Raw genomic sequence first — 20978 nt, 5'->3', positions numbered from 1 at the left:
ATCTTGAGTCTCTTTCATGTAGTCTACCCAGAAACAGGAGAACTCATGTAGGTTATTCAGCCTTATAACTTTGGGATAACATTGACAAGTATATACACTTCAAAAGCAAAATATCTTTTCTAGGGACTAGAGCGATAACGCAAGTGGTAGGGCGTTAGCCTTGCATGTGCTAACCTAGAATGGACTGCAGTTTGATACCCTGGTGTCCCATATGGTCCCCCAGGCCAGAAGCAACTTCTGAGTGAATAGCCAGGAGTAAGCCCTGAGCGTCACCGGGTGTGGCCCAAAAGCAAAAAAAAAAAAAACCTTTTCTAATAACTGGATATTTTAAATACCAAAGTATACAGCTTGCTTTTATATATATTATTTTTTCTCCTAAAATAGGAAGGGGATAGAGTAGGTCTATTTTTTTTCTCCTCTTTTGCTATTGTAGTTTTGCTGTGGAACAGGTAAGAGTGGTCATCTTTGTGGTGTCAGGACAGACTTGGTGATGTCAGGCAGTATCAGGAATTAAACCCTGGTTCTCACACATTTCAAGCTAGAGCTGTACCACTGAGCCACACCATCAGGTTTTCTGCCTCCTTTAGTTGACATATCCATCTTATAAAGGCAATGTGAATAAGCTTTGTTAGTAGGGAAAATAGTTTAGGGGGCACTAAAGTTTCCTGGAAGAACATGTGAAACATAGGTGCACAACAAAACTGTTTCTGTAATTTTCCCATGCCAAGAATCTGGTTCTCTCTGTTAACAGGGAGATCTGGGAGGAGGCAAAAGAACCAAGGCAGGTTCATAAAGGTATGTTTATAATTCTACCTTTAAGAATAGACTGCTCATGGCACTTGAATTTTTCCAGAAGATATAATTTGAATTTTTCATGTCCCCCTTTAAATTTTATTTCTATTACTTTATAATATTATAGAATTTTCAGTACATAATTTAATACTTCTGTGAGTGAATAATACACACCCACCTAGCACCATCTCACCACCAAAATTATACCTATATTCATGTCTCTCATCCACCTTTTCTTTCTAGTAACCATCATAGTTTTTGGTGTTATTTAGGGGGACCACACTACCAGTCATACTCAGAGCTTATTCCTGGCTCTGCACTAAAAGATCACTCTTTGCAGTCTCAGGCACCATATGGGATTCTGGGGATCCAACCCAGATTGACCATGTACAAAGCAATAACCCTACCTTCTGTGCAATCACTCTGGTCTCAGTCATCATAGTTTTAATCATGTTTAGAAGTTAGTTTTGATAGTTTTGCCAGTTAATTTGCTTTTATTATTTATATTTGACATATGAGTGAAACCATCCTGTAATTGCTATTCACTTCCTTACTTGTTTTATAACACAGCCTATTCTACTCAGAGCTTCTTTATCTAGTCATCTGTTTGTGGACTTTTAGATAGCTTTCATGTTTTGGCTATTGTGAATAATGCTGTGATGAATGTAGCATCAAATTGGTGTTTTCATGTTCTTTATTTAAATGCCCAGAGTGTTATTTTTGGATCATATGATATGTATTAAAAAATCTTCCAATCATTTTTCATAGAATTGCACAACATACATTCCCTTGAACTATATACCAATGCCTTTTTCTCTTTACCCTCCCCAACATTTGTTTCTAATCTTTTTGACGTATGCCATTCTCACCAGTGTGAAGTGATATCTCGTGGTTTTGATTTGCAATTTCCTTAATAATAAGTGATGTCAAGCATTCTTTCATATGGCTGTAGGCCAACTGTGTCTATCCCATGTGAAGATCAGGGTGCTTCAGGGCCAACCCCAATAATATTCAGTCAGCCTGACTGGCAGTTCCATGCTAGTGCCTGAAGTGTTGTGCTGTTGCTCAGATCCTTCTGTGCCCAAGGCCACCAGACCACCGTCGTAGTGCATGGAGGCTTCCAGGACTGTATCTGATGATCATTGGAGAACTTTATTGTGTATGTGACTGAACTAGGGTTAGGTGCATGCCAGGTAACCTGGAACCCTGTGCTATTTCCCCAGCCTTGATATATTATGTATATATATTTTTTTTGAAAAATATCTAATCAATCTTTCATAAATATTTTTAAAGTGAGTTATTTGCTTTTTTGTTGTTGCTGTTGAGTTGCATGAGTGATTTATTATTTTTGAATATTAGTTCCTGGTTAGATGTATGATATGAAAATATATTCTCCCTATATATGTTGCTTTTTTGTGTTGTTTCTTCTGCTGTGTCAAAGTGTTCTAATTTGATGTACTCTCATATTTTTTCTTTCTTTTGTTTCCGCTGCCATAGATGTTTCTTATATTGAGGGCCTGAATGCATCACTATGGGCTTTTTGTTTCTTTTCTCTCTTTTCTTCCTTCCTCCCTCCCTCCCTCCCTCCCTTCCTTTCTCTTTTTCTTTCTTTCTTTCTTTCTTTCTTTCTTTCTTTCTTTCTTTCTTTCTTTCTTTCTTTCTTTCTTTCTTTCTTTCTTTCTTTCTTTCTTTCTTTCTTTCTTTCTTTCTTTCTTTCTTTCTTTCTTTCTTTCTTTCTTTCTTTCTCTTTTTCTTTCTTTCTTTCTTTCTTTCTTTCTTTCTTTCTTTCTTTCTTTCTTTCTTTCTTTCTTTCTTTCTTTCTTTCTTTCTTTCTTTCTTTCTTTCTTTCTTTCTTTCTTTCTCTCTCTCTCTCTCTTTCTTTCTTTCTTTCTTTCTTTCTTTCTTTCTCTCTTTTTGTCTTTTGTTTCTTTTTTTTTTTTTTTAGTTTTTGGGCCACACCCTGTGACGCTCAGGGGTTACTCCTGGCTATGTGCTCAGAAGTTGCTCCTGGCTTCTTGGGGGACCATATGGGACGCCGGGGGATCGAACCGCGGTCCGTCCTAGGCTAGCGCAGGCAAGGCAGGCACCTTACCTCCAGCGCCACCGCCCGGCCCCTTGTCTTTTGTTTCTTTATGGGACTGGTCCTAAATATACACCTTCCCCCCACAAAAAAGTCCCATCATTTGTTGAAAGGCTTTCCTTTATTGTGCATACTTGCTTTCTTTGTCATAGATTAGATTTCATATATGGACTTAGATCTCATATATTCCACATTAGATTCCATCGATTCATTTCTAGGCTCTCTAGTCCATTGACATGTCTGCCTATTTTATTCAATACCATATTGTATCAATTATTATTGCTTTATAATATAGCTTGAAGTTAAGGGCAAAATTAAAATTCTTTTCAAATACATGGGCTCTAGAGGTCTGGAGGGATTTTTGTAGTTTTTAATGAAGAATACCATATATTCTAAAAACTCTATTCCAAATTCAGAGCACTAATTACTATAATTCGTTAGCATCACCATTCTAGGGATTTAATAGTCAATACCTCCTGCTTCTTCAGGGAGTGCAGATGGGTCAGTAAAAGCTCTTTAGCACAGGTAGGAAGATAGTAGGAAACACCTGTCTAGTGGCTCTAATCTAGGACCTAGTCCAAACACCTGCTCTTAGTCCAGGAGGGAGCATAATGACCTCATGTACAAACTCTTACATGTAAATGTTATTTTTTAAATCACCATTGAGAATCAATCACTTGGGCAAAAAAAGGGGGAAGACAAGAGTTCTACTCTTTTTTTCTCTGCTTGGTGTGCACTAATTGATATTCTCTGGCCAAAGTCTTGCTCATTTAATCCAAATAAGGACTTTATTTTTTTATTTATTTTTATTTTTTATTTTTTTTTTTTGGTTTTTGGGCCACACCCGGCAGTGCTCAGGGGTTACTTCTGGCTTTCTGCTCAGAAATAGCTCCTAGCAGGCACGGGGGACCATATGGTACACCGGGATTCGAACCAACCACCTTTGGTCCTGGATCGGCTGCTTGCAAGGCAAATGCCGCTGTGCTATCTCTCCAGGCCCCCAAATAAGGACTTTAGATTAAACCCATGTTTCAGAAAATATCTTGATGTTCAGATAAATTACCTAGGGAGTTTGCTCAAATGCAGGCTCTGGGTCAGCTGGAATGGGGGCAGAGCCCAACGTCCTGTTTTTCTAGTTCAGTAGTTCCCATTGTTGTTAATGCTGCTGCTGCTTCTTCTTCTTAATGCATACATTGAGTAGCAAGATTTGTTATTTTATGTTATTCTACCAGCAACCCAGTGATATAGGTGTTCCCTCATTTTACAGAGTTGGATTTAAATGGACTCATGAATTGCAGCACTCTAAAAACCATCTCTCAGCAGAGGGTACTTGCATTGTATGTGGATGACATAAATTGAGTCCCTGGAACTCCATATAGTCCACCAAGCCTGCCAGGTGCGATCCCTCAATACAGAGCCAGAAGTAACCCCTGAGAATCACCAGGAGTGGCTTAAAAACAAAAATAAAAACCACTCCTCATTTTCTTCTGGAGTTTACAATTTTCAGAGGCGTAACTCACATTGTAGGGGGTAACAACCATTATGAAAATCTACACAGCTGTAAATGTAAATTATTCTTCCGTTTTTTCCATTAAAGAAAAAAATCTACAATAACAGATAATGTAAAATGTTTGCTAATACATAGAATATTGTTTCATATTAGGTAACTATTTAAAGTGTCTAAGTTAGACTAATTTATAAGATAAAACATTCATGAAATATATCTTAGAATAAATTTTTGAATTGATATTTCTGCTGAGCCAAGATATATTAAGCACTATGGTTGGAGCAGATGCAGAATATTTCTGTTTCTACATAAAACTCATTGCTGCAAAATTATAAACAGTAAGAATATTGTAGTAAGTTATTACATGCTATAGGGTAATGCCCATTCAATATTCCTATATTGAGTCTACAAGTTTATAAAGTCTGTATTCTTTTAAAGCCCTCATCCATGAGCATAGCAAACATAACTACAGTTTTGTTTCCTAAGGATCAAATTGTAAGACTTAATTTTTAGAAAATTTTCATCTCTGAGCAAAAATTTAGAGCAGGGCCATAAACCTCCAAGAATGGGAATTTGTAATGACCTATTGGCCTTTATGGAACAAAATTAAGGGGAGGTGGGCAGGAGATGAAAACTAATTACCCAGGGTTTCAACTCCTAATCTGTCTCTTAGAAGCCATTTGACCTAAATAAAATATTTACCCTCTCTGAGCCTCTGCTCCCTTCTCTATAAAGTGAGAATAAGGAAACATGCCTCATAGGGTTGGTATGAAGGGGAAAGTACTTGAAAGTGCTTAGAACATAGCAGTAGATATGTATAAATATTATTCACTGTTCTTTATCTGCAAAATGAGCCCTGTAAAGGTCTTCTGAACTCTCTAAAAGATCTTTATCAGTGAAAATTTCTCTCGTGAATTAGCCAGTTGTTGAAGGTTGTGTGTATGTTGAGAAGAGACACTGAGGTATGAGGGAGCCACTGAGGTGGCTTCATGGGAGGATTGGGTCAGGCTAGACATGAACCCAGGTCATTAGAGTACAGTTCTAGAAAAGTAGAGTGTCATGGCCCTTTAACATTCAGAGATTTATTATGATGATGATTCTGAAGCTAATGATCTTTGAGTAAATAGCCCCTGAGCTAAAAACTCTCTGCTCTGCATTGCCTCTTTTGGCTGTTCTGGTCACCAAAGCTCCCAACTGCCTCTCTGCTTGTCATATTCAGATCTTGGCTAGCAGCCATTCTTTGAGTGTGTTCAGTTCCTTAAATAAACAGTGAACTCCAGATGGAAGCTAAGATGAGTGCAGCCCTGCAGTTACTGCTCATCTGTTGGATTACACTGAAGGTCCAGTATATTTCATCCTAAAGACTGTAACCGCTTGGTAAATATTTGTCAGACGAACTCATGCAATGAAGACCTTATGTAAAAAGCTTTGAAGATGTTGGTAGAGTGAACTTAGAAAAGCAGGGGCTCTGCAGGGCCTTCTGGGAAAATCTCTTTCTTGGGCGTCCCTTCCTTGCACCATTTCCAAAGTCACTGCTCTACATAGGGAACACTGAAAGGATGTTGAGACATTTTATAAACGACGTCGTATTGAAGTACATTAGTAAAATCAGTTAGCCCTTCGGAGTACTCTTTTTGGAAGATACATAATTACAGGCACGAAGGAGGCAAGTTCTTGAATGCAAATGTTTTTTACACTTTCCTACTTGTGTTTTTGCTCGGCAGACTAGTCTCTTCCCACGCCCTTCTGGTGTGTGTGCTGCCATTTCCTCTGAAGGAAGGGAAACGAAATACTGGTACCCATCAGTTAAAAGGTCCCAGACCCAGCTAGCATGAGATGTTTATCAGAGTGTATACCTCTGGTCCCCCTTCGAATTCTGTATATTTGTGTTGAAGCCTCCTCAATCCGGGTTAGTCCTTCAAAGGGAGCAAAGGGAGCATTTCCATATGACAGTGCTTCTGCTATTGTCTGATGAATGTTCAGGAAAGGGTAGGTACTGCTGTTAAACCAACAGCATGGGAACATACATCAGATCCAATGGGATAGCTCTGATGGACACACCTGCTGCTAGGAACACAGTACAATGTGTACAACCCTGTGAATGCACCATAGCCGGTGCATGCCTATGAAGTATCAGCAAAATTTGCTTAAATGCTTTCTTTATCATTTTCTCTTTGTTTTTGGAGTCATACCTAGCAGTGCTCAGAGCTTATTGCTGGCTCTGCACTCAGGATCACTCCTAGCAGGCTTGAGGGACCATTTTTGGTACTAGGGATAAAACCCAGGTCAGCTGTGAGTATGGCAAGTGCTCTACCTGCTGTATTATCTCTCTGACTCCATTTTGAAATTACCATCTTTCATGAAGTTAAAGGCTCATAATATGATTTATTTAGGGTAGGAGTTTTAGAGTCACATCTGGCAGTGCTGAGGGACAACTCCTAGCCTTGTGTTTGGGGGTAATAAGGCGGCCATATGGTGCTGGGATCAAATTGAGACCTCCCACATGCAAAGCATGTCTTGAACCCATTGAGCTTTTTCTCTGACTTTATACAATGACTTTTAAACAGATTAGAATCATCTGTTTAAGTGACAACAAGTGAATAGAATGAATAGGGAGTTTAATTAAGATGGACTCCCAGGACCCTAAAGCCCAGTGATAAAGAAACCAGCTAAGCATAATAAATGAAATAAGGCAGAATGAAATATTGTTCACTCATAAAAAAGAAAATAGAAGGAGAATGGGGAAATAGCTCAAGTGGTAGAGAACATGCCCAGCATGTTCATCCTGGGTTTCATCCTCAGCTCTGCTTACTTCAGCACATCTGGGCACAGCCCCTAAAAAAAAAAAGAAAAAGAAAAAAAAAAGAAAAACTCAAATATATATCTTGAATAATGTTGAACCCCAGAATGGACTGTTTGCAATCACCTCAAAATGCAACTTTATCCAAAACGGAACCAATTTCCAGGTTCCATAAATTATGACTGAATCTCTAATCTTCAAAAACAGTTTTGTGTAAGAGTCATATATGATCTAATATGCATTCCTCTTTCAGAACTTAATGTCAAAGATATCCCTTCCATTGACTAAATGGAGCACAAATATCAACTCAAATAGCAGACACAAGATTTTAGAGAAGGGAGATCTGGAGACCAGCACAGGCTGAAAATTCCTGCTGTTTGCCTTCTGCATGGTTTACCCAGCCTGCCCAGCCTCCTGAGACCTGCCCTCCACATGCAGTATTGGCACTAGAGAAAACAAATGGGAAAAGTATAAAAAAAAAAAAAAAAAAAGGAGCTAGAGAGATAGTCCTAGGAGGCAAGGCATTTGCCTTTAACTCAACCATCCTGGGTTCAATTTCAGGCACCCTATAGGCTCTCCAGAGCATTGTCTAGAGTGGTCTCTGAGTACAAGTAAGCCCTGAGTACTTTGTGGCCCCAAACCAAACGGGGTGGGCGAGAGGGAGTACCACACAAGAGAAGGGAGTTCTGTTTTAAATAGTGCAATTACTGAAGAAAAATCAGGCAGTCTTGATTGGCACATGCAAATGTACACAACTGCTAATTTTCCTGCTGAATTTCATTTTACCACATGAAATCTCGGGGGAGGGGGAATTCTTCCTGGTGATTCTTTTGTTCCTGTCCCATCCTCACACTTAATGATCAGAACAGGAGGCAGTAAAGTCCACTGGTCAAGCCGATGACAGGGACATCAAACCTACACACTGCCATTGGCCTCAGGTGATGCACTGGCAGGCAACAGGGACCGACTGTTGATCTCACTGTCCTCGTTTCTAAGATTGGTCGTCACCAATGGAGTTTGGTTTTGCTTTGACAACTCCTACAGCCAAAACTATTGTTATGGCCCACATGTCATTGAAGTTTACCTTCAAGAATGGAAAACAAATTCTATTCTGAGCACCGGAGCGGTGTCTGTGGTTGGGGTTATTTGCAACTCTTCATGGCACAGTGCCCCTTTCTGTGTGGCCACGTGGTGATTATCTCTGCACAGTGCTATGACAGACACACAGCCTGCTCTCCTGTCTCTTCACACAGCCCCAGGGCACCCGAATGCAGGCGATGATGTTTTCTTCGTGTAGGAAACAAACTGTTTAGACCTCGGGGGAGAAAGAACTGTGCTTGCACCAAATCAAAGAGGAAAAATGCGCCCTTCCGAGAGATGCTTCTGCTTTAACTTTTGAATTGCCTTTTCTCATTACCGGGAGTGATTTTGCTCCTTCATCAACCTTTTGAACTAAAACTGCTGGTAAGAGTAGAGTCCAATGGACTGGACTGGCTTGTCGGATCTGCATTTGTGCTCCCCCCTCCACTACCACCACCACCAAGGGAGAAATAATGAGAGAGCTGGAAGGAGGGAGGGAGGAAGAGGAGGCGGAGAAGGGGAAGAGCTGACTGTGACAGAGAGGGAGCCAGCCAGCTGGAGAGAAAGTAAGACAGTTTCCTGCTGATTTTTTGCCTGTTGCAGTGCAAAGTTTAGCTTGGAGAGTTATGGGAGTTTCTCCTCTCAGCTCGAGACTTTTGAGAAAGGGGAACCCAGGGAATATCCCTCTGTACCCCTAGCCTGCAGGACACAGTGGGCTCTTCAGCTCCGATGTGCTCTCAGATCAGGATCCACCGCCAAGAAGTGAGTTGCTTGCCTATTCATGTGCATGCGTGTACGCTGCTTTGGTTAACTCCTTCTCCATGTTTTCAGCTCTGAAATCTGCCAGCAGAGATCAAGAGATGAAATATTGTGTGGCGATGTCCCCCCACCCAAACCCCTCCTCTTTCTGTCTTGTCTGGTTTGATACTTGCCTGTGAAAAGATTATGGAAGCTCCCAGAACAAGATGATCTGTCTGGCTGCCTTCACTGTGAAAGTAGCATGTCCCATTTGAGGCCAAATATGAGGAAAAAAAAGCAGATTAATCGTGCCTCTGTGATGCTGTGTACATCAGGGTATTGAGTGGCTGGCACTGGAGATCTGAGACTTTGGACTTATTATCAGTGCTGTGACACCACCAGCTTCCTGCGGCTGAGCTGCCAATTTCTGCGGATGGCGGTTGATAATTGGTAGTCAGTCTGTGGTCAGAACTACAGCAGAAAGTCTAGCACCTGAGCTGTGCACTGCTGATACAGTGGAGACAGAAAACACTCGAGCTCGCTCGCTTCCTCTGAGAAGTAGCTCTGAGCTGCTTGGAGAGGAGATTGTCTGAAGCCCCGAAGGGGTGCTTTGATCCCTCCTAAGGAGGGTGGGGAATGCCTCATTGGGACCCTCCTTGCAGAGGACTTGATTATGTCCAGTGACTACCTGAACAACAGCACACTGCAGGACGCCCCGTTTAAAGACCTGTTCTTGAAAAAAGGTACATTTGTGAAGGCCAGCTGTGGGTGTAGCTGGATCTCTGGGGTTTGCTCTGATGGCTCTTGGTGTTTGGTACAAGGACAGACTTGAGAGAGGAAAACTCTTGTTTGTTTGTTTTTTAGAAGTTTATTTCTGTCTAGGAAGGTTCTGTCAGTTCTGAGAACACATCAGGGCTGAACTCTTTAGGCAAGTAAAGTTTAAACATTTCATCTTGTCACCACCATCTGCTTTTTTCTTTGCGAGATGTTGATGTACAGGTTTGTTGCATTGGGATTTTATTTGATATTTTTGTTTTGTTTTGTTTTCCAATTCTATGTCCATGAGATGAAAATCTCCCCACTGGAAATTCTTTTACTCACAGCTAAGACTGTGAGTCTTAGCTAAGACTACTTTTGATTTCAACCCCATCCCCAATTGTTAAAAACAGCTTGTTAAAGAAAAGATATGTTTCTCTGGATGTGGAGGTTTTCTGGGCATTCCTCAGGACCCCCTTGCAATTTCTACAAGATGTGAAGAAGGAGAGTGATGATTCTGAGAAAGAGGCAGAGTGTATGTGTGTGTGTGTGTGTGTGTGTGTGTGTGTGAGAGAGAGAGAGAGGGGGGGGCAGGCAGACAAACAGACAGGGATAGAAGCAGACCAACTGACTCAGAAAACACTAAACTGCTAAGCTGTGAATAAGACAGTTCTTTGTGCAGCTGCATTTTTTCTGATATACTTTCCTAAATTAATAATGTGGGGGTGGGGGATGAGGGTGGATTTTAAATGAATCCTATAGAGAAAATTATGGTTTTATGTATGCAATCTTTTTTTTTTTTACCATTTATAGCCTGGGATTGACTTTTAAAAGGTTTATAATTGCTCATATTCCTCTGCTGTATTTTCAGAAAATCCTGTCAATCATCTTTGATGGGAACATATTTAGCCACATTTCTTTCTGAACAGATCATGAAATGCTAGATTCTAAAAAATCCTGGTGCAAAATTGAATTGAGTGAATTTGGACCTTGACAGATTAGAGATGCCACTTCAGTAGATGGACTCCAGTGTTTCCCTTCTAGGGATCCAGTAGTCCAACTCATTGTCATGACTGCACTCTGCCTGCCAGGTGCTATGAAAACACCTGGCATTGCCCTAACTCATCACAAGTACCCACCCAACATCTTTCCCTATAAGGTCTGTGCCATTGACTGCCCTCTCTTACTCTCTCCTCCCACATGTCAGCAGTCTCATCTCCTACTGGTACTGCTATGCAGAACATGGAAAATTGAGGACTAGAAAACAGATGAAGTAAACAAAGAACTTGGGACCAATACAAGGCTCATTGGCCAATGTTATTGATTATTGCCCAGCACAGTATTTATTGAATAATTGTTAGAGGCCATGAGAACCTTGAGAAAAACCTCAAGTCATTTATTAGCAAGTAACTGATAGAAATGGGTTCTTTGCAAGAGGCTACTCAAAGTAGAAATCATTGGAACCCCTTCCAATGTCCTTCAGAGTGAACATATGTGCTAGGGACTTCCTACCTTCTGAGACCACAAATGAAAGTGTGGTCCCAAGGCTCAGTCCATGGAGAAAGAAGATAGGAAAATCCATACTGGACATTAGTCTGTTTTAGAGTTCAGATGGTTGCCAGGGACCCCAACTCACAAGAGGAATGAGCTGAATAGCATTCAAAGGTACTTCTGAAGGAAGATGAAGTTACACCAAACCTAGCAAATCTTTCTGTGGAAGGGCTTTTTCTCTACTGTTGATCTACTTGTTGCTGGATAGACTAGCTAGTTCACACCCAAGGAAAAGAAAATTCAAAATATAAGTATCATCATCCCAATTACAGCTTATTGCTTGTGCCTTCTTGTGAACTTCAAGCTGTGAAGTTATTCTGGTAACAGACTGAATTTCCGCCCTTCACCATGCTGCTTAATGAGTGTGAATTTTCATTCAACCATTAATGTTTCCCAGAGTATTTCTCTACGAACAGTTCACAAACTTTTGCAACAAATATAATCTTTCTAGGTTATATCTCTGGCCCCCTCCTCCTTGTCTTTTCATCACCCCCCTGGTCTAGCTAGACTCTCTATGATTGGGGAAAAAATTGGTCAGTTTTAAAGAATATTCCTTACTTTCAAACAAAGGGTAAGCCACTACTTTTTTTAAGGTGTCTATATTTAATTTATTTATTTAACTTATTTGGGCCATGCCAGTGATAATTAGAACTTACTTCTGCTTTGCACACAGGAATTCTTGGCAGTATATGAGGACTATCTGGATGCCCAGAATCAAACTCAGATTGGCCACTTGGAAGCAAATGCCCTACCCACTGTATTATCTCTTTAGCTCCAACATAAGAGACCCATTAAAATTTTTTTGGCTTTTTGGGCCACACCCAGTGATGTCAAGGGTTACTCCTGGCTCTGTACTCAGGGATTACTTCTGGATTATTTCGTATGATGCTGGGGATCAAACCCAACTTGCTTGCATACCTGTTGTATTATATCTCTCTACATTATAATAAGACACCATTAAGGCTATCATCTTCCCCACACCCTTCTGTTGCTAGGAGGACAGAGATTGTGAGAAATGCAGACTCAGGCTCACTGTATCTACCTCCAAGAAGAATGTGGAAAATTCCCTTAGAAGGGAAGCTCTGCCAGCTTCTAGGGTAGCTTATTGTGGTCTCACTTGTCCAATAGTTTCTAGCATCAGGGACCATGAGGTAGAGGTGCTGCCACTGGAAACAATAACAGAGGAAACTTCTAGGGACTTTGCAGGGATTTGTGGATAGCTTTCCCTGTGATGTCACAATGTCATAGATGGCAGCTTTTCCCAAAGCTGCAAAGAAGTTTGCATAACCTGGTATTGGGAGGGGTCACATGAGAGGTCCAGAATTTAACACACACGCCTCCATTAGAGAATCTATAAGGGACATAGATTACACATTTAGAAGTAATTCAACATTCAAGAAAGGAGACTTTTTAAAGGCTGATATATTAATGGAGGAAAGACCAAATGGGAGATGGCGTTAAGCATCCCACAAATAGAAATGAGTGTTATATTAGGAACCTAAGGTGGGAACCACACTTCCCCAGACTTTTTTTTAATAAAAATAGTACAAACACTCATGCCTCTAGAATGAGTCAGTTCAGCTCTTCATTGAACCAGAGAATAGACCAACAGGCCACGCACAACTTCTCTTCCTGTCATTCTCACTGTGATGAGTGGAATTTCTTGGGAGATGTTTCTATAAAAACCATCTCTATAGAAACTGTCATCACTCACTGCTGCTTCACAGATAAAACAAGGTGCTGTGATACCTTCCTGTAAATTTTAGACTTGATTTCTTATAATATTTTCTGGTGTCAGTATTATAATGACTCATCCATGAGACCATCATTAAAATATCGTGAGAGGAAGTGGGAATCTAGAAATTGGACTTAAACCTAAAATTCTTTACTTGGGCAGCCTGCTTTGGGGTATTTTTCTGTTGTCAGGAATAACTATTGGGATCAGGGTAAATGGCCCCATAGCCTGTGTTGAGAATAACATACTGGGCATTTGAAATTTTGGAGATCCTAAACTGTTCTGGTATTTTCTCAGAACTCTACTAGTCAGACATTAAAAAAAAAATCTGTTTTCTTAGGGCTAGTGAGATAGTACAGTGAGCAGGGTACTTACCTTGCACATAGAAAACTCAAATTCCATTCTGGTACTCCATATGGCATGAGAACTCACCAGAAGTGTTACCTGAGCACCAAGGATAGCCAAAAAAGAAAAACAAAGAAATATAAAAATTAAAAAAGAAATAAAATCTTTGGTTTCTATCTTCCAGAGCTGATTCTCCTAGCCTGCTCTTCCCTTGTCCTCCCTACAAATAAAAACTACTGAAATGTGGGGTCCAGAATGTGGGATCCAGAATGATAGCACAGAGGGTAGGCCTTGCATGTAGCCAATCTGTGTTCAATCCCCAGCATTCCATTGGTTCCCCCTTGCCAGAAGTGATTTCTTAATGTAGGGCTAGGAGTAATCCCTGATCACCACCAAGTATAGCCCCAAAATGGAAAAAAAAAAAAAAAACCTGCTGAAATTTTTCCTTTCTGTGTACCCAGGATACCATTTTCATCCCTTCTTTCCTGCCCCATGAATACAGGCATTGTATTGGAGAGGTTGCAAAGGCCCAGGACAGTGCCAAGTCGTCTCTGGCACTACCTCATTCTCATGTACAGACCACTACTCCAGGGCACAACATTGGGGGCCACTTGATTCTCAGGAAATAGTTGTGTGCTTGTGTTTGTGAGGTGAATTGGCATCTTTAAGTTATTGATTTTCTGTCAAGTATTCTTTGGTTAAATAGGCATCACTCTGCTTCCTGCTAAGCATGCAGGCCTTGTGCCCTTCTGCAGTCTTGATAGCTGAGGCCTGCAAGTCCAACTAGTTTCATAGTGGTACCAGTCCAATGCTTCAGAGATATCACAAAGTACCACAAGCAACTATGATATGCCCTTGGGGCCACCTCAGAGCTGCCCTACATTCTGTTGTTCTGGCATCCACCTAGAACTGGGCTGTAAGGACATCTACCTTTGGTATCTAGTCAGTCCCTTCAAGAAACTGGCTCTATTCCAGGGGGACTTGGGAATAAAAGACACTTGGGTTCCCACTGCCCTTCTGCACTGTGGGTGCCAGCAGGACTTCAGCTTAGCTTGTCTCAGTGAAAGGGGTACTGGGAGACATTTTCTCTGGAGAATTCCATAATCCCAGGGGCCCCAAGCCCCATGGTCCAGTATGCCATAGAGCAGGGTTTGCTTTGTTTGCCTTTTCTACCAACAATCCCTTTTCACTGGAGTCATATTTTTATGACCTCAGGTCTATAGATATATAGAATACAAACCAAACCTTTGCTAGTAATAAATCATAAAGTGTGTTCAGAGGAGTAATACAGGGTTTTTGGCATTTGCCTATACTCATTTGACCCTGGTTTAAATCCCAGCACCAATATGGTCCTCCAAGTCCCACCAAGAGAGGATCCAGGAGTAGTAAGCATTGCCAGATGTGGCACCCAATCCAAAAGGGAAAAGTCATAAATGAATTTTACAACAGTTTTTGAAAATTGATGCTATTGAAAGTTGTACTAAAGAACCTATTGGGGCCAGAGCGATAGCACATCTGTAGGTCATTTGCCTTGCATGTGGCTATCCCAGGATGGACCTGGGTTTGATCCCTGGTATCCCATATGGTCCCCCGAGCCAGGAGCAATTTCTGAATGCATAGCCAGGAGTAACCCCTGAGCGTCACCCAGTGTGGCCCAAAAGAAAAAAATTAAAGAGCCAATTGCCAGTCAACAATCAGTTGAAGTCCTCCAGACTCTCCCAAGTAGCCATAGAGGCTTCCCTCCTCCATATGCATCCACCGAAACAGCATATGAAAAAGATTGTTATGACTTATAGTCAAGATATGCGAAGTGCAAAGCTATGCCAATCTCCTCATTAAATCTTTGTTATGAGAAATGATTTTTATTAGGTGTCACATATGTCCAGGTGTGGCAGATAAATATTTAAGAGATGTAGTTTTGATTTCAAATGTGGTACATCACAGAAGGTATGATCCACTCACATGTAGCACTTGCAGGGCGAGCATGAACTTTTAAGAATCTAAAGTGTCCTGGGGCCAGAGTGGTGGTGCAAGCAGTGAGGTGTCTGCCATGCACGTTCTAGCCTAGGACGAATCGTGGTTTGATCCCCCAGCATCCCATTTGGTACCCCAAGCCAGGAGCGATTTCTGAGCATCTAGCTAGGAGTAACCCCTGAGCGTCACCGGGGGTGGGCCAAAAACAAACAAACAAACAAAAGAATCTAAAGTGTCCTATGACTAAGACACAAATCTGCTGATCTTATCAGGAGTGTGGAACTGAGAAGTGCAGCACATTTGGACATGTAGGCATTGAGATACTCAACAGGGCTGGGATTCTGTGTACCTGGTATATTGAAAGAAAGTTGCTGGAATACAGCCTCCAATCAAGCAATTCCCTTTAAAAAAAAAAAGATTATGAAATTTTTCTTTTAAAAAAAGTTATTCTAGAGACCACAGAGATGGGACAATGGGCTGGAACACAAGTCGTGCTTGTTAGAAGCCTATTTTCTGTGATTAGTCCCATAAGGTCCCCAAAAAATTCCAGATGAAACCTCTGAGTACAAGAATAGTTATTCTGTAAATTATTTCACAATTGAGGACTTCTGGCTTGCAAAGAACATTTTCATATAATATTTTATCAGCATAGCCATGCCTTTAAGTCAGTATAAAATGTTCTATGTGCCATTTCAAAATAAAATTCTTCATAGGTTGTTTGTTTTTTTTTGAAGTTCTAAACATAAAAAAAATACTAATTGGGAAAAACAGGAAGAAAAGTATTGGTGGCCAAAGATTATTTTTATCTTCCATGAGTTTGAGAGATGGTGTAAGGGTTGTTACTTGTTTCAAACATGGTCAACCACAGTTCATGGCATATGGTCCTCTAAGCACCACCAGGAGTCATCCCTGAACACAGAGCTATAAGTAAGCCCTGAGCACAAAGCCAACAGTGATGAGCACCATCAGGTAATGACTTAAATCGCCAACCCTATATTGTATTTTCTAGGACCTGGAAGGTTGTGTAACAGTTAAGGCACATGCCTAGTATGCTCCTAACATGGGTTCAATCCTTAGAGCCACAGCCTCTTGAGTATCAATGGAGGACCCCAGAACTGCTTGGTGGCTGTTGTATTAATTATTTATTATAAGTCCTAAATGGTGGTGGAGTGTGGATGGATGGATCATGCCTGCCACCTGTAGCCCCTTTAGGCAAGTGGGCCTGTATGATGGTGAAGAAATGATCCACAGCAGTCAGATTTCAGGAGACATGAAGCTTTATTATAAGGCCCTAACCACCGTGCCTATCTCACATGGCTTCTAAGCCAAACAGCCTCTGCATACATGCTATCTCTGATCTCTCTGTGCTGCATCTTCTTCCTGCTCTTTCTCCTCTGTTCTCCCCCTGAGGCAACCACTTTGTTACTAACCACAAACCTTTCCCAGATGTGGGCTGGTCTGACAATCAGGTAAGATTAGCATTTGTCTTTGGGAAGGGTAACATCTTCCCCTTCCTTGTTAAAAAAAAAAAAGGCAAGAGGTTTGGGCGCCAATTTGTTGTATTAAATATTAAATATAGAGTCCTAGATGGTGCATGGAGTGGATGGATGGAGCCTTTCTCAGCCCAGTCCGGTGCCTGCACCCCCTTTCAGCCTGGCGGGTCTGTAGGTATCAGGATAAGGGCGAGGAAATGATCCACAGCAATCAGATTTCAGGGCACATGAAGCTTTCTTAAAAGGCCCTAACCACCATGTGTGGCTTCTAAGCTAAGCGACCTCTATATCCATGCTGCCCCTCATCTCTCTCTGCAGCTTCTTTTTGCTGATCCTGTCTTTCACCCCTCCCCCAGGTCTTAATTACCAATCACAGACCCCTCCCAGGAGTGGGCTGGTCTGATCATCAGGTAAGAATAGCATTTTGCCCTGGGGAGGGCTTTGGTGGTCCCCAGCACCATAGGCTAGAGAAGTACTGCATCTTTGGGTACTTAAATTGAGCTACTAGCATAGTTGGCCAAGCATCGCTGGAAGTCGCTTCCAGGCCCTCTGAATAGCACTTGGAAGACTGCGTTCCCCTTCCTCCCAAATTATATCTTTTATAGAGAAACTCAGCAAAGTTTAAAAAGTTAACAGGCTAGGAAAAAAATATTTACCATACATGTAACAGATAAATACTTGTACTTGTGATATGTAAAGACTATGTACAAATCAACGAGAACATGGAAAATGAACTTGTTAATAAATATTATTTGCAAAGTGAAATCAATTTACCAAATTATAGGGAAATATATAAACTAGTAGGACTTGGGGAAATATAAGACAGAATGTATATTTTTTTTAGTTTTTATTGTATAGTTCTCCAATTTTATTTCTGCTATTAACTATTTGGACACAATTATGAATTAAAATTATGTCTTTTTTTATCAAAATGCATATTTTGTCCATCATATATTGGTAGAGATGAAAGAAAAGTTTCCATATTGACAAGGGTTTGAATCAGTCTCTCTCTCTCTCTCCTTGGCAAGAGCATTTTTCTAAGACAGATTCTCAGTAGCCTTCAGCATTTAAAAGAATATGTCTTTGACCCAGAAATTTTCATTTTAGCACTCTTTCCTTTAGGGATACTTAGAAATCTGGGTCAACACACACAATCACACTCTCACACACATATATATACACACACATATAAAACTTTTTCATTATAATTCAAAAAAGAAGACCATCATTTAAATATCTATGATGTAAACTGTAATATAGCTGTAATCTAGGTTAGATAACCACCATAAAGAATGGCTTACATATGTACATGTATGTGCTTTATTAAAACTGTGTGATATATTACATTAAAACACTGTTGTATTTTTATAGTGAGTCCATTCATTTAGAGTAACCCCTTATTCATTGACTAAATACTCAGATACACAGGCAATGAACCATGCATGCCCTCTCCCCCAAGGCATTCTGGAATTGGGGGGAAGAGTGGGTCAGACTGTTCTATGAGTCTCTAAAGGGAAACTTTTGCCTCGCACACAATTTCTTTCTATATTGCTTCCATTACTTCCTCCATGCAAAACTAAAGCACCTCCTCCATCACCCACCTCTAATTGCCAACTCAGTGTGCTATATCCTGAATTAGCTCCATGGCTCTGTACTCATGTGGGAAGCATGTGTTAATGGCATTTAGAAAATCCGTTGTGACGACAGTGTGAAACCCAATGGTGACTGACTGCTTCTGAAATATTGTGCCTGCACTGTGTTGGAGACAATAAAGATGTATTCCCTAAATTATTTCCAATAAATCAAGCCTCTAGAACGAAGTTCAGAGTGATTTTTTTTTTAATCCGTGCAATTTTCCCTTTACTGTATTGTGTGGTGCTTTTGCAGATGTGCTTTATAAAACTTATCCATAGATATAATTTAACTTCCTAGAGAAATTAGAGAGGGAAAAGCAGCAAGACTTTCTTAATTTCCCTAGAGGTAATGTGTGCCTCACTATAATATGGCAGGAATATAGGTGACGGAGAGCACAGAGCTGTTCAATCCCACTAAGACTGCTAGACTCAAGAGCCTAAATGCCCATTGAGAAGCTTTGATGAGCAGATGACAACCTATGGTTTGCACACTGGGCTAGAACTGGAATTCCATGAGAGAAATAAATCAATACCAGCACAGCCCCTTCTCATTGTAAAACTAACAGAGGCAAGATCTGAACACCAAAAGAGGCCAGAGCTCAGAGTTCTGCTGGGAAGTGCCCCATGTATGAGTTACCCATTCTTTTTTTTTGGAGGGGGGGTTTGGATCACACCCAGCAGCACTCAGAGGTTACTCCTGGCTCTACACTCAGAAATTACTCCTGGCAGGCTCAGGGGACCATGTGGGATGCTGGGATTCGAACCACCACCCTTCTGCATGCAAGGCAAATGCCTTCCCTCCATGCTATCTCTCTGGTCCCGAGTTACCCATTCTTTAAATGTTGTAAGAATTTCAAGGTCGGTCCATCAAGATAGATAGTGCAGTGGTTAAGGTTATGTTTTAACCTCTAGTTTTGTATGCAGCCAAATCAGGTTCAGTCCTTGACACCATAGATATGGACCCTTGAGTACCAATAGAAGTGAGCAAGTCCTGAACACAGACTCAGGAGTAAGCCCTGAGCACTGCCTAATGTGGCTTCTCCCCCAAACAAGCAAAAAATAAAAAATTTCCAATGTCTGGCAGTGGCTAGAAGCAACAAGCCTAGGGGAAAAGGCCTCTCTCAGGAGGCCTTTTTGAGGACCAGATGTGGAGTTGTAATAATGATCCAGGGTTGTAATGAGAAGAGTACCTCAGAAGGTAGGTGTCTGAGAAAGGAGAGAAGATACATTGGGGCATTTAGCTCACTGCCTTTCTCTTCCATGCAGCGGAACTGGAGTTTGCCCAGATCATCATCATCGTCGTGGTGGTCACGGTGATGGTCGTAGTCATTGTCTGCCTGCTGAATCACTACAAAGTCTCTACTAGGTCCTTCATCAACCGTCCGAACCAGAGCAGGAGGCAGGAAGACGGGCTACAGCCGGTAAGTGTGGGAAACTTGCTGGGTAGGACCAGAGTCTCAAGCTCTGAAGGAGAGGTGGGAACTGGTGAGGGTCTTGAATCAGTCAGCCTCTCCTGCAACTCAATAAAACTGAAACCTCTCTCTGGATAGTTAATGTCCATCATAAATACAAACTCAACTTTTCCATGCCATACCCAATCTAGATTGTTGTCCAGTCTCCCAGGAGTCCACTAATGCACCCCTTGTGTGCACACCTCCCAGAGAGGTATCTACAGCCTGGCAGGTATCAGTGCACATCAGTTTTAAAAACGTTTTTGAAAGGGGTTGTCTGTATGGAAGCTGGAGTCCCATGCACATGAAGCATTTTCTCTCCTGCTGAGCCATATCCCTGCTGCCTTTATCTCTTCTGCTCCTGAACTTCCTTTCAATAGTCTCACAGAGGTACTTTCGTATCTGGCTTTTTCACTAGAGTTACACTGCTAAGATCACCTATTCTGTCATGGAGAGATCTGCATGTCACTGCCTGCTGCCTTCAGACACTATGGCTCAGCAACTTGAGTGTCTGGCTGAGCTAGATCAGCAGGCGTGGAGCATACACAACAGGACCTCAGTTGCATGGAGTGGCTTGTTTATATAGGAGCTCATAGAACAACCCACACTGAGGCTCTTTGGGTTGTAATTATTGGTTGGGAGAGTCATGCTCAGCTGTATTCAGGGCTTACTCCTGAACTGTCTTCAGGGGTCAATCCTTATAAGGTTCAGAGAACTATATCCAGTGCTGAGAATTCAACTATAGTTAGTTGTGTGCAAGACTATTGTCTTAAATCCTGTGCTATCTCTTTATTTGTTTTAAAGACGGTGTCTACTTGCCTCTTGTCCTGAATCACACTTATTCAGAAAAGGGGATTCCACTGAACTGCTCTATTCTCTGTACATGGGAATCCAGACCCACTGGAGCTTCCAGTTCCAAGCTGGTTTCCAACCATCATTGATTATTCTGGTAGCTTTCTGTGAAAACTTGAGGCTATTATACATTCTGGGCTTCAGCCATGGGCAGAGGAAACAGAAGTCTATGTGATAGTCTGTCTTCAGA

The 20978-nt window shown here is 41.3% G+C and overlaps 1 protein-coding gene across 1 annotated transcript in view; it reads left to right on the top strand.

Annotated features, from left to right (window-relative positions):
• LDLRAD4 (low density lipoprotein receptor class A domain containing 4) overlaps positions 1-20978 on the top strand; it is a 337105-nt gene that overhangs the window by 302218 nt on the left and 13909 nt on the right. The window contains exon 4 of the mRNA XM_049770120.1: positions 19752-19906. Within this exon, the coding sequence (XP_049626077.1) occupies positions 19752-19906 (155 nt within the window). The remainder of the gene's footprint in view (positions 1-19751; positions 19907-20978) is intronic.

This window comes from Suncus etruscus, chromosome 3 (assembly GCF_024139225.1).
Source record: "Suncus etruscus isolate mSunEtr1 chromosome 3, mSunEtr1.pri.cur, whole genome shotgun sequence".
Lineage (NCBI taxonomy): Eukaryota > Metazoa > Chordata > Mammalia > Eulipotyphla > Soricidae > Suncus > Suncus etruscus.
This window is presented reverse-complemented; position numbering and strand designations above follow the sequence as displayed.